Source organism: Electrophorus electricus, chromosome 3 (assembly GCF_041902795.1).
Source record: "Electrophorus electricus isolate QZ-2024a chromosome 3, ASM4190279v1, whole genome shotgun sequence".
NCBI classification, from domain to species: Eukaryota; Metazoa; Chordata; class Actinopteri; order Gymnotiformes; family Gymnotidae; genus Electrophorus; species Electrophorus electricus.
The window spans coordinates 32,829,491-32,842,089 of NC_137499.1; the positions used below are offsets into that span (position 1 = coordinate 32,829,491).

General features: G+C 40.3%; 1 protein-coding gene across 2 annotated transcripts in view; it reads right to left on the minus strand.

Annotated features, from left to right (window-relative positions):
- The window catches only part of itgb3a (integrin beta 3a), a 10,460-nt gene extending 4,935 nt beyond the window's left edge, over positions 1-5,525 (minus strand). The window contains exons 1-10 of one of the 2 annotated variants that reach the window (XR_014122783.1): positions 5,363-5,525; positions 4,687-4,772; positions 4,183-4,387; positions 3,744-3,996; positions 3,421-3,583; positions 2,840-3,001; positions 2,570-2,665; positions 2,315-2,404; positions 1,987-2,121; positions 439-865 (exon numbers count right to left, since the gene is read on the minus strand). Coding sequence is in view for 1 of the 2 variants with exons in the window: in XM_027003427.3 (XP_026859228.2) it covers positions 439-865; positions 1,987-2,121; positions 2,315-2,404; positions 2,570-2,665; positions 2,840-3,001; positions 3,421-3,583; positions 3,744-3,996; positions 4,183-4,387; positions 4,687-4,772; positions 5,363-5,420 (1,675 nt within the window). In the remaining variant the exon portion in view is untranslated. The remainder of the gene's footprint in view (positions 1-438; positions 866-1,986; positions 2,122-2,314; positions 2,405-2,569; positions 2,666-2,839; positions 3,002-3,420; positions 3,584-3,743; positions 3,997-4,182; positions 4,388-4,686; positions 4,773-5,362) is intronic. The other variant, XM_027003427.3, reaches the window with a different exon arrangement.
- Positions 5,526-12,599: the final 7,074 nt, after the last annotated feature.

Consider the following 12,599-nt stretch of genomic DNA (forward strand, 5'->3'; position numbering starts at 1 on the left):
AATGTGTAAGGACATTTATTTGAAAGAAACTCAAAGATAAGTGATGAAGTTAAAGTGTATGCTATGTATACTATATACTATGTACAGTTTTCTCAACACTGATTTGTGCGTGTGTGTGTGTGTGTGTAATTGGGTATGTATGTGCAGGGTTGGGAGGATTACTTTAAAGCTGTATTCACAGATTACTGAAAAGTATCGGTAATCCAAAGGATTACTATATTAATGTAACATAATATCTTACTTTTGAATTACTCTTTAATCCATTAACTGCCAAAGAGTTTCAGAACACTGGTAATCTACTGCCATGGGAAACATTAACCTTTTTTGTATCCTGATTATCTAACGTTACATGTCTTATATTTCTATAAAACCCTGTGTGTGTTTGTATGTGTGTGTGTGTGTGTGTGTGTGTATGTGTGTTCACTGCACAAGTCTTACTGGAGCAGAGCAGTCCTCGGGAGCGGATGCAGTTGAAGTCATCGCACTCGCAATACTTCCCCCATACCTTCCCAAAGTCACTGGCGTGGCAGCTGCACTGGCCACACACACAATCTCCCCGCCCACTGCACACAGGTGCCTGGGGGACGGGGCTGCAGTGGTTTGCCTCTGTGGGCTTGTACTCTCCCTCTGTACACTCGCAGTGTGGACCCACCCGCCCAGCTTCACACAAGCACATGCCGCAGTCCAGGGTTCCATTGCCTTGGCAGGTGGGGCTAGCAGGCTGGGCAGAGCCTTGGCAAGCGCAGTCACAGGCGAAGTCAACCGTCACCTGCAGCGTGTCTTTGAAGCCGAGGGGTTTGATGACAAATGTGCGTGTCTTGTCCTTGGGACAGGTGCGTAGCTTCACCTCCACACTAAATGACACCTGGGGGGCAGAGAGTAAAACATAGATAGAGAAGTAGGCAGAGAGAAGGAGAGAGAGAGATAGAGACAGACAGACAGACAGTCAGACAGACAGACAGACAGACAGAAAGGCAGAGAGAGAGAGAGAGAGAGAGAGAGAGAGAGAGAGAGACAGAGCGAGGGTGACAGAGACAAAGATGGAGAGATAGAGAGAGCAAAGTAAGACACCCCAGCAGTAATGCTAATGCAGTTTCTAGTAGTGCAGTTGGGTTCTATTGTTGGCACCATAGTTAATTTTGCAGCGAGACTGGGTGGAGGACTACTTCCATCCTGGCTGTCCATAGCTATGTGGTAAGCAGCAGCACACTGTTACATGTAGATAGAGGTCTGTTTAGCACTCTCCACCAAACGCCTGCAGCTGCTCTGTGTCACCGATGCTGTGTGCATCGGATACAGGCGTGTGCTAACCTGTGCCCTGCATGCAAGGGCAACTGCTGCAACTCACACTGGAGGAGTTTGTTGAAAATGATGAAGGAAAATTAGAACCTCACTGTCCATATCATTGGGTACATCTTAACTTTACAGCCAGCAACCCATTTACTGCCATGAACCATTTATCTACCACGTTCATCACTGCTCAGTTTCTGACCACAGGACCTGCTGGCTGGATTATATTTGGTGGCACACCATTTTTTAAAAATGTATTAACATTGACATAATCATTATATTGTAGCCGGTGCTGTGCTGGTGTCTATTAAGTATAACGGTTTTGTTGGAATTCTTACATATGACTATCTGGTCATTATTGGGTTGATAGTTTTGTCACCCACAAATATTGAGCCAATAGCAGAAGGTGAACAGTGATTAAGAGAATGACAAACACAAACTGTATTGACAGGGTAATGTCTTTAATTCTACACAACGAATGGCTGTGACTATTGTTTATCCAGTGAAAAGCAAGTACAGTTAATCTCCATGAATATTATTAGTGGTAATTATGACAGTTGTATTTGTGCTCCTACCTGGAGGTGGTGCAGTCATATAAATTTATAAGTTTCATAAGTTTAGTATGGTGCTCACTACACCACTTAAAGCCAGAGCTTCGTGTGCTTTTGAGTCGCCCTGCTTGTGTGCGTCACTCACTGTGTCTCCGATCTTGAGTCCCGAGCATGATCGGACCCCAGGGATGAGCTCTCCGTTGAGGCAGGTGGCATTGAACGACAAACTTAACTCTTCCGGAAGCCCCAGTACATCCAGCTCTGCCTTCGACCTTATATTCTAGAGGGGTCAAAGAGCATGATGTTGGTCACAGCATGCTGGCAAACAGCTTAACTGATGTTCATGCAGTAAATTGGAAATGGCAGGTTTACTGTTCCCCCAGTGAAAGAAGTGAAGTGGATGTAAACAAACAGCAGGTGGAAATGCTCCATTTTGGCTAAATGAGCTGAGGGTTCTTGGGTGTGGAGCTCACCGCATATGCTTCCAGAATGAGCTGGATGACATTACTGGAGTCGGATGACAGCTTACCCACAGTGGTGCCTGGAATAAGCTTACTGTAATTCTGAGAGAAAGGAAAACTGTGAGTTGGAGTGGAGGTCTACCACTGAACAGTGACAAGACAGCAGGCAGTGACAGCACTAATGCAAGTTTGTATGTGAGAGTAATTGTGTGAGTAAGTAAAAGATAGAGAATGTGATTGGAGAGGGATGGCTGTTTGTATACTCACAAGATACAGAGGCATTACATCGTTAGTTACAGCAAAGATGAGGTTGATGTTATTTTCAGACAACTTGTCAGTGAGCATTGCAATGGAGGGATAGTCCTGCAATGCAAACACACATAAATGCGATACACATATAATCCTCCAATAGCATATTTGCTAATTCAAATATCTAATGCAACTGACACAAAATAGCCAGTCTACATCCACCTTATACATCCAGACAGGCCTGTATACTTGCAAAATGCAAGGCAGCAAATGTTAAGGCAGACTGACCAGCACAGTGGTCTTGTCATAGGTGTTATCTTCGTCTACGTGGCACTGTCCATCATTGGGCTGGACGATGCCAGCGATTCGGCCATCCAGGGCGGTGTGTGTTGTGGCGTCCGTTGTGAACACCAGTAGGTGGGACGCGTCCCGCCTCCACCCAATCTTATCCTAAAGTGGGGCAGAATATACCAGTGCACTCTTCAGAGACGGGCAGTGTCTATACTCACACAGGTCTCAGGATGGAGGTGTATGGCTCAGGTGTTTCAACTGAGTACTTTCTTTTTGCTGCTCGTTCAAATTTCCAAAGTCACTGTTAGCATTATGATATTGTATCTGTTTAATTGCATGCTATATTTCTATATTGGCATGACCTTCACAGTGATTAATGAAAAAATAATAATGAAAAACACACTAAAGACTTTACTAATGTAACTCAAATACTTTGAATTATTTATCCAGTTTTTGTATATATGTGTGTGTGTGTGTTCGTGTGTGTGTGTGTGCAGTTGCACCCTCCCTGATGTGTCCTGGACACAGAGATGGCACAGGTGTGTGCAGGTGTTTGTCAGTGTATGTGTATATATTACATGGCAGACTGCAGCCTGTAAGACAGCATCAAGGCCTCCCTCTGGAGAGTCTTTGTTTCGGGAGACTTCTTGTTTCTTCACTTCTTCAGTAAATCGATCCACCTGGTCCGTCAGTGACAGCACGTTTTTATAGCCAAACTGTGCCTGGCAGACCTTGTTAATACTACAACACCCACAACAGACATGGTCAGAGGAAAAAGAGACATGAACATAATGATTAGACCAGTGCAGAAAGGTTTTAGCAGCAGCTTTTGTCAGCAAAGGTTTCTATTAAGTTTCAATATCTTCAGCCAAGACAAACTTTTTTGTTGATACCATCTCACCCATAGCAGGGGTTCTTCACAGCCTCAGGTGGATACATATACATGTAAGGTGAGATGGTTTTGTCCACAAATGCCCCAAACCCCATTTTCAGGTTGCTAGTGGTAAGACCCATAGCTTCAGCCAGGTCTTTTCCAAGGGAATGGAGTTTGAGCAGGTCGTCCTTCATGGAATAGGACAAGTCCATCAGGTAATAGAGATCAACTGGGTAATCAGCCACCTGCCTAATAGTGACTGTAAAGCGCTTTGAGTCATCTAAGAGGAGTAGAGGGAACAGAGAAAGAAAGAGAGAAAGAACGAGAGAGAGAGAGAGAGAGAGAGAGAGAGAGACAGGGAGAGAGAAAATTAAATGTAAAGTCCAGTCTGTAGAACAATAACAATAGAAACAACAAAAAAGAATAACAGAATGACAGCGCATGTTCAGAGAGAGAGCATAAGCACCTGGCCGGAGGGTAAGGTGGATTTTCTGGGGATGAATCTGTGTGATGTCACTGGTCGAGCCCCCTGCTTTGTTACTAAGTGGACGTTCCTCCTCTACTGTCATGCTACTGAAGGGAGACTCGATAAATTCTGCCTGACACCCAGACTGCAGAAGTATTTGCTTAAGATTACAGCGGGAAATGCTGGAGCCGCCCTGGCCGATGTCCTAATACACACACACACGCACGCACGTGCATGCACGCGTGCACACACACACACACACACACACACACACACACACACACACACACACACACACACATTCAGATAAGTTGAGCATTCTCAGCTGATCACTACAGAAGTATTATACATGGTATACATATTTCAATTATATATGAGATGATTTGAAATGAGAAACAATGTCTACTAATCCTGTTTTTTGGAATTGCTATTATCTTCAACACTACATTAAAAAGCTAATCAAATTTACTGTTTCCATTGCTGTCATGTATAGAAATTAATTACTTTCTGAGAGCACCAAGCACAAGTGGGGTTTATGGACAAACATTCTTTGCAGGTTCCCACACCTCTGGAGGTGCAAATATTTGAGCCTAGAAAGGAGTACACACACACACACACACACACACACACACACACACACACACACACACACACACACACACACACACACACTGTAGGTAAGCAACAAAGTCTCTCTGTCTGTCGTCAATCCCCTTCGTTCTTCCTCTATTTCGCTCTCATATTTCAGCGGCCAAACAGCCTGTTTTGAGGTACTCCACCATGTTAAGTCACGCACAGCAATCATTAAAACCAAACTTTGTATCTATTCATCATAACAGATAATTGCCAGTGGGTGGTTTGTACGCATTTATGCGTGTGTTCTCCTTAAAATCAGAGCGATATGCATGTTTACCAGTTAACATCACATTTAATTTACATCTAATTCTAAAGTAATATGAGTGTTTACTCCTCAGCATCAAATTTAGTTTCTATCTAATTCTAAACATTTCGTAAATCTATCTTTTGCACGCATAAGTGGAGCGGGCTAACTTTCGTCTTAATGTATAGTAGATACATTAATTACATTATACACGTAATGGTAAAGGGCGTGCATACAATATGAACCGTAGACTTGTAGCTTTTACTCCGCTACATTTTTATTTAAAAAAAGGAAACTTACCCGAAACTGCTAATATAATCTGAAGTGCCGCACACACTGGGATCCACAACTTCCCCATTTAAGAGTTTAGAGCTATTTCGCTGATGGCAGTTTACGAGTTACGAGTCCGTCTTCTCCCCCTCTCTGTGCGGAAATTCTGCGAGTGATCATCAGGGCACATCTTGCTTCTTTCTTTGGAGGTTGTTTTAATATAGCCTAAGCACTGCCCATGAATTCATGCGAAAGCACGAGCACTTACTCAGCATGTTCACACCATCATAAAATCATCATTATATAAGCTGCTAATGTAATTGTTTACGGTTTATTAAATATTTTTGAGCAGTAGTTTATATATATATATATATATATATATATATATATATATATATATATATATATATATATATATATATATATATATATATTTGTAGCGTGTTATACACGAATTCATAGCAAATACTGTATTTTCTTGCAATAACTGTTCAGAAAAAGTTGCATACCAATTTAGCATTGTATGACTGAATTCATTAGTAGGTAAACCGTAAAACCTATTCCCATATCCTTACAAATCTTATATATTTCTTGTGTACTGCTATGTGTATGCTTGGCCCGTTAAAGGTGTTACAGGACCATGTGGTTGCCACCTGGCGGTAATTTTTATAGGCGCGAATAAATGAGATATAGGTTAGTACATTTTTAGATACTGCTTGTTAAAAACTAGAATCAAATCAAACATACATCACATCAAACAAATAACATTGGTGGCACGGAATGAAAAGTGAAAACATTTTCAGATTTGATATTCTTTTATGGAGTGTAAAGAAAGGTGGATGTAAATATAGGCCTATACAGATATACTGCATGCAGAAAAGTGTCCAAGAAAGAAAGAAAGAAAAAAGTGTGTGCGTGTGTGAGTGTGTGTGTGGGGGGGGGGGGGGGGGCATGGGGGGAGTTTAATATGCATATCATATTTGACAAGAAATCAATCACTTGGCCATCTGCTACAGACCTGGCCTGTATGTACTTAAATCTGAAAATCTTAACACTTCCTCAGGATGGCAAGAGAGAAGGAAACAGTGATATCAAAATGACAGGGGAAGAGGGTATGATTGGATTAATGCCAGAAAAAACTGAACACCAGAAAATGAGTCTCTCTCTCTTTCTCTCTTCCTCCCCCCTCCTACCCCCCCCGCCCAACCCACCTACCCACCCACCCACACACACACACACACACACACACACATTTTCTCTGCCCCCCAATTCTCTGTTGCTTAGCTACTGCCATCAATGTGTGCTGGAATTATGTTGGAGAGGGTGAGGGGGCATTAAAAGGATCTAGGCTTACGATGACAGAAGTAATGAAGCCACTACATCTGGAGTACAGATGAAAGACACAATGAAGCCATCACATCAGGAGTACTAATGACAGAACTAACAGAGCCATCTCATCTGTACATGAATATGAGTATACTAATATTGATTCTACACAATAAACTTCCTGAGTCAATATTTCAACCTGTACAATCACGTTTTCTGCTGGATCTGCATTTTGAAATTCATATAATACTGGGCAACAAAATTTGAACTTTTGTTTCCCAAACTAAAATAACTGGATATTATAATACTTTTTATACTGAATTCAAAAATATATTTATATTGTTTTGTAAGTGACAGGGTAATTACATTTTACATGAATTATGTATTACTTATTTATAAATAATGTTGTAATTATATTAAAATATTTACAAGTTTACATCTAAATGTACTGGTGTATGATTTTTGCTTATATATGACCTCAAGAACATCCCTCTTCAAAGTCAAGCAGTAGTCTACCAACATAGAGGGGCTCCACTTTCCTTGGTACCCTTTTTCCGTACTATACATAATGATATGCAAATACACTGAAACAAAAAAGGCATTCAAATACACTGAAACAAAAAAAAATGCATAATAGGGACATATTTGGATTCTGTGTGCAAGAATACATAATAAACAGGGATTAACTCTTCTTTTTTACCTCATCAGGGTCTACGATAAAAAAAAATGCTTTGTGTGTTTTCTGTGACCCATACAAAAGTTCATCCTTCCTGACTGTGTTTTATTTTGTATTAAGTACTGTGGACATGAATGGGTGTGTGTGTGTTTGTAGTTCACAGGATGTAATGAGAATTCAGCAGGTCTTGCTCATGATTCTTCACATAGAGACAATCTGTTTTAATTAAAGCATCATCAGCAGTATGGTCTCTCTCCTTTCCTCTCTCTCTCTCGCTTTCTCTCTCTCTCTTTGCCAGCTGTCTGCCAGCTAGTAGGATGAGTCAGGGCCAGCCTGTATTGGATGGAGGATACACACTAGTTTTAGAAGAAGAAGGGAAAGGTTGAGGGAAAGAGAAAGATTAAAAAAAGAGGACCTGTTGAAGTCCTACCGTCAGTGGCGTCAGAGGTCTTCAGACATGCAACATCTGAAAACATTGCTGTAAAAATTATTTTAAAATTGACTCATAGTATCCCTTTTTAGGAATAATATACTGAAGGCCCTACAAAAACGAATAAGAACAAATTATGCTGTAACCCGCTTCACCTTGTCTTGCTGGATTCAGAGGCTGGAGAAGAGCTCTGATGTATCAACCTCAGCTGGAGAAACTACCTGATTTTCAACAGCTGCATTAAAAATGGACAAAACAATTTCTAAAGTGGAACTGCAATTAAACAATCACTATGCCTTTAATAAACACTACGTCTTGTTCTCAGGTAGTTCATTATTAACCAGTTTAGGGTAGGGCCAAAGGTAGTAAGAAATCTAAGGTTATAAAGGGTTGTGTTTATCAGAAAACCCTAGTTCTTATCAAAGTCCAACAATATTTGTGAAGCCCAATGCTCAGTATTTTTAATCCCACAACACACCCAGTTGCAGAATGAAGAGGCAGCACTACGCATAACTGCTCCTTCAGAGTGATGTGCTCAGCACAGCAATAGCATGCACATGTACAAGAGTTCACTGGTCAAGAAAGTCCACTGTGATTATTTTGTTAGCGTAAGCAGGTAAATCAATCTATTACTGGTCTCTAGAACCCAGGAAGCATCACAAAATCATGTCTAAGAATGATTAAATGGTTGCACTGCAGATAGTAATAGATGTTCTTTGTTCTTTTATTTCCTGTAAATCAGGAAGAAGCATTTTGTATTTTGAAATAAATGTGATTGAAAGTTTTATCTTTCCAACAATTGTTTACGAAGTGTGAAGGATCCAAGAATCCATTGTAAAATATTGTTTTTAGGATGGTAAGAGGAACTTTTTCTTTCATGCAACTTCAGACTTAAATTATACACATGCCCATTCTCATTAACCATAATCATCACTAGGCAAACATTTATTGAAATCAATTCCAAGTAACCAGTGGTTGAATTATAGATGATTCCCAGTAAGACTCCATCACTGTGGGATGCTGGGCAAATTGTTGCAATTGTGGTGTGACTATTAATGAGTGCATGTGCACTTACAAGAGATGAGTAGGGGATATCGCAACTGTGCAGGTGGTGCAAAAGTCACTTAATGTATCACTAGTTTGTGTCACTGTGTATGAGTCATCACAGGAGAGAACATGTGTGTAACACTGAAGGAGTGGGGGCTCTGCCTATCCGGTTGCTAAGGGACATTTTCACTTACATTGTGTTGCTAGGCTGCCAATTCCCCCAGCTAAGTGGAAACATCTCTCTACTCCTCAGTCCATCTCTCTTTCTCTCTCCTTCTCTCTCTCTCTCTCTCTCTCTCTCCCTCCAACCCTCTTTTATACCCTCCCTCCTATTTTCCCAACCAAAATAGCTTAACCAACCATCTGTCGCCGTGCAAACAGGTTGCTTGTTGCTAAGGAACAAGTAGAAAGCCCATTGCTACACATCTATATGTAGAATATCTGTATAGTATATTTATAGTATACGTAGTTACAAGTATACGCAGTGTGCATCAGGGGATCAAAATCTCACTGAAGACATCCAGCGCCAATAAAGTAAGCTGAAGGGCGATCGTTATAGTTGTTTTGTGGCTTTTTTTTGTAGAAAGCAGTGAAAGAGGGAAAAAAGACACCCAAGTGTGTCTGAAGGGACTAGCAAATTGTAAGTGCTTAAGAGTGTGTCTGAAGGGACTAGCAACCTGTAAGAGTGCAAAAGAATGAATCTGGAGCAGCTAGCAACCTGTTAGAGTGCAAAAGAATACAGAGTTGCAGTGCCATTCTAAACCCAAACTGTTAAAACATCTTTTATGCTTAGACCTGCAATAATCCTAGTTAATCCCTTTTAAACATGTTCAGTAATGAAAAGGCCATTAATGGGGCCCAGGAGAGGAGATATGCAGGCATGGAGAACACGCCTACTTATAATCAATTCATAGGGGGAAGGAATCAGGGAGTAATGTTAAATGAGGGTTTCAGTTCAACTTTGAGTTGATCAATTAACTAGAGCCATTGAATTATCTGTGTCAATAGCTCATACACACACTTAGGTTTTCATGTAATGTTTTTTATGTTTTTGTTTTTGTGCACATGTGTGCAAACAGATAATTACACTGAGGTCTCCATGACTGAAAACTACTGGATGCAAAAATATTTCATGGAAGGACTTCCTTACATGAACCATTATTCATATTTTATACATTAATTTATCTATTAGAAGTATCTACTAATCACTGTTAACAAAACTTAGTAAAAAACTTGGTAGTATTGTGAAACAAATCATTTGCATTTACAAAACACTATAGCCTGGTTCCTTATATTTGAACTGCTGAAATCATATTGCCCTGATTCAGGTCTCATTCCCAGTCCCTGAATCAGGACTCATTCCCAGTCTGTGGATCAGGACTCATTCCCAGTTTGTGAATCAGATCTCATTTCCAATGCTTTTATCAGTACTCATTGTCAATGCTTGTGGATCTCTGTTCTGTACTGTTTGGGGTTGTCTCCACTCTATGACACCTGATTTAACTCCTGAAGCCCTTATTATAAGCTCAATAAAGTCTGTTAAAAAGGTGAAAACATTAGACTGCAGAGTCCTGTGGTACACTAGCACCTGGTTTTAGAGCCACTGCTATATATACCCACCAGTCCATTAGAAACACTTAGCTTCTATCTATACTCACTGTCCACTTTATTATGTAGCCTGTCTTACATTTTATAAGTGTATGCAACAGTCTGTAGCACATTAGCTGACAGGCATCTGATATTGATCACATCTGCACTGTTCAGCACTTGTTAGGCTTTGAGCACAGAAGCACTGCTGAGCAGAAACATTTGGGTGGCAGATCATTCTCAAAACAGCATTAACACTGCTGTGGGAGTGGCACTGCTATAAGTGTTAAACTCATATAAGTTTATTGGTCACAACAGATTTGATGTGGTTTTTTTTCAGGTATGTCAGTATCGTTGTCACTGCAGGGTTGAAAGTGATCTGTGGCTAACATAAATTGTGCATGGCTGTAGGTTGTACACCTACAAGGTGTTTCTCATGGTTCCACATGGCTGAGTGTAGCAGAGAAGCAGCAGGATGAAGGGCAGACTGCCATAGTGTTACTGATACAGAAGATGATAGTTGTTGCTCACTTCTTTTAATTCTGGAATGCAGTTTTAACTCCAGGAGAGCTGAGCTTTAGCATTCTAGTTTGTTTACTATTTAGTATTATTACATTAGCTCAAGGGAACTAATCTTAAATGATTAGTGTCCAATGAATGTTTGAACTATGACAACTTCTGCTTGCTGAATTAAGCATGTATTAAGTATGCCTATTTGATGTGCTTCATGATAAATTTGTGTTTAAAAAAGTAAGCCTAACACCAAGATATAAAACTGTAGAATCTCTGTATAAATTACTATAAACTACATGATAAAAAAAAAAATTGTAACAGCCCAGCAATTGTAGGTTTACAATCACAAGAATATGAACAATATAAAAATGACTAATGTTGCTTATTTTCTATAACTATATGAAAATAAGGGGCAGACGTGGTTGGTCAGGCAGTTGCCAACTGTGGGCAGTTAACCTGAAGCCCATTAAGTTTATTGGCATGGGAAGATGTGTATGGACTTCAAGAAAATGATCAGGGCTTTAGGGCATTAGCTCCAGGCAACAAAGAGATGACTCACTGGTGCCCATTTTAAGAGAGCAAAGTAAAAAAAGCAAACAAACATCCATGCACTAACATTTCTGCTGTAAAAACATAGCAATGGTTGCAAATCTTTGTCTCTTTTCCATATTCATAATGAGGAAAGATGTGCATATTTGCATACTAGGATCCATTGGCGATACTAGCTTTGGCTTGTTAGATTATAGATCTATTGATCACATGCCTTAAATCAGTGGATTGCAGTCCACTTCCCAAGAAAGGTCACTGAATCAGGTCATGGATCGAGCCTCCAAGCATTTTGGACAGGGAAGCAGTTCTTTTTTCCATGGCTCAGAAGCTGGAAGAAAACCCTAATGTAGAGTGGACAGAGGTACTTGTGAGCCAGGTCAGGAAACATTTGTCCTCATTTTGCAGAAAAGACTGCATGAAAATTGCCTTTATATTGAATAGTTTTAATCGTACACATTTACTTTGAAAATGCCACATAGCGATGCTAAGTACTTGGGCTTGGGCTAGAGTATTACTCACACATGAGAGAACAGTCCAAACAGTATAAAACCAGTTGAACAGTAGGCAAACATACCAGGTGAAAGCCAAGAAACAAATCAAGTCAAGTCCCAGAGAGACAGGAGCTGGCTGTGGTTGGTGGAACTGGTTGGAGTGACAGGCAGGCTGATAGCAGGTGGCTGATGGGAGATGGGGTCAGGGGCATAGAGTGGAACATAATGAGTTCACTAACGATGATGCAGCTTTAACAAATACACACCCCTTTACCTTGTTTTAAAATACACTTTCAATCTCAAATGCGCAAAATGCTATGCACATTCAGCCACAAATTCCATCACTTTTGCACCCCTCTCTGTTTAATTGACTGCAGTTTACAAACTGCTGGAAGTCTGTTGTGCAGTGAGATTTTAGTTGCTTTGTTTGTTTTTCTTCTTCCCGAAGTTGTGTTTAAATCAGAGTAAATAATATTAGATTAAAGTCCGCTAGCAGACATAAAAATAGTTTCACTAGACTTAGACCCAATTTCTCAGACTGAAATTCCTGAAAAAGGGAGAAGTTACAGTGTAGTCCACCACTGGTTTTAAGAAATCTGGATGCTAAACAACATCCTTTGAATGCTTTGTTTAGTATAAATGTCTGAT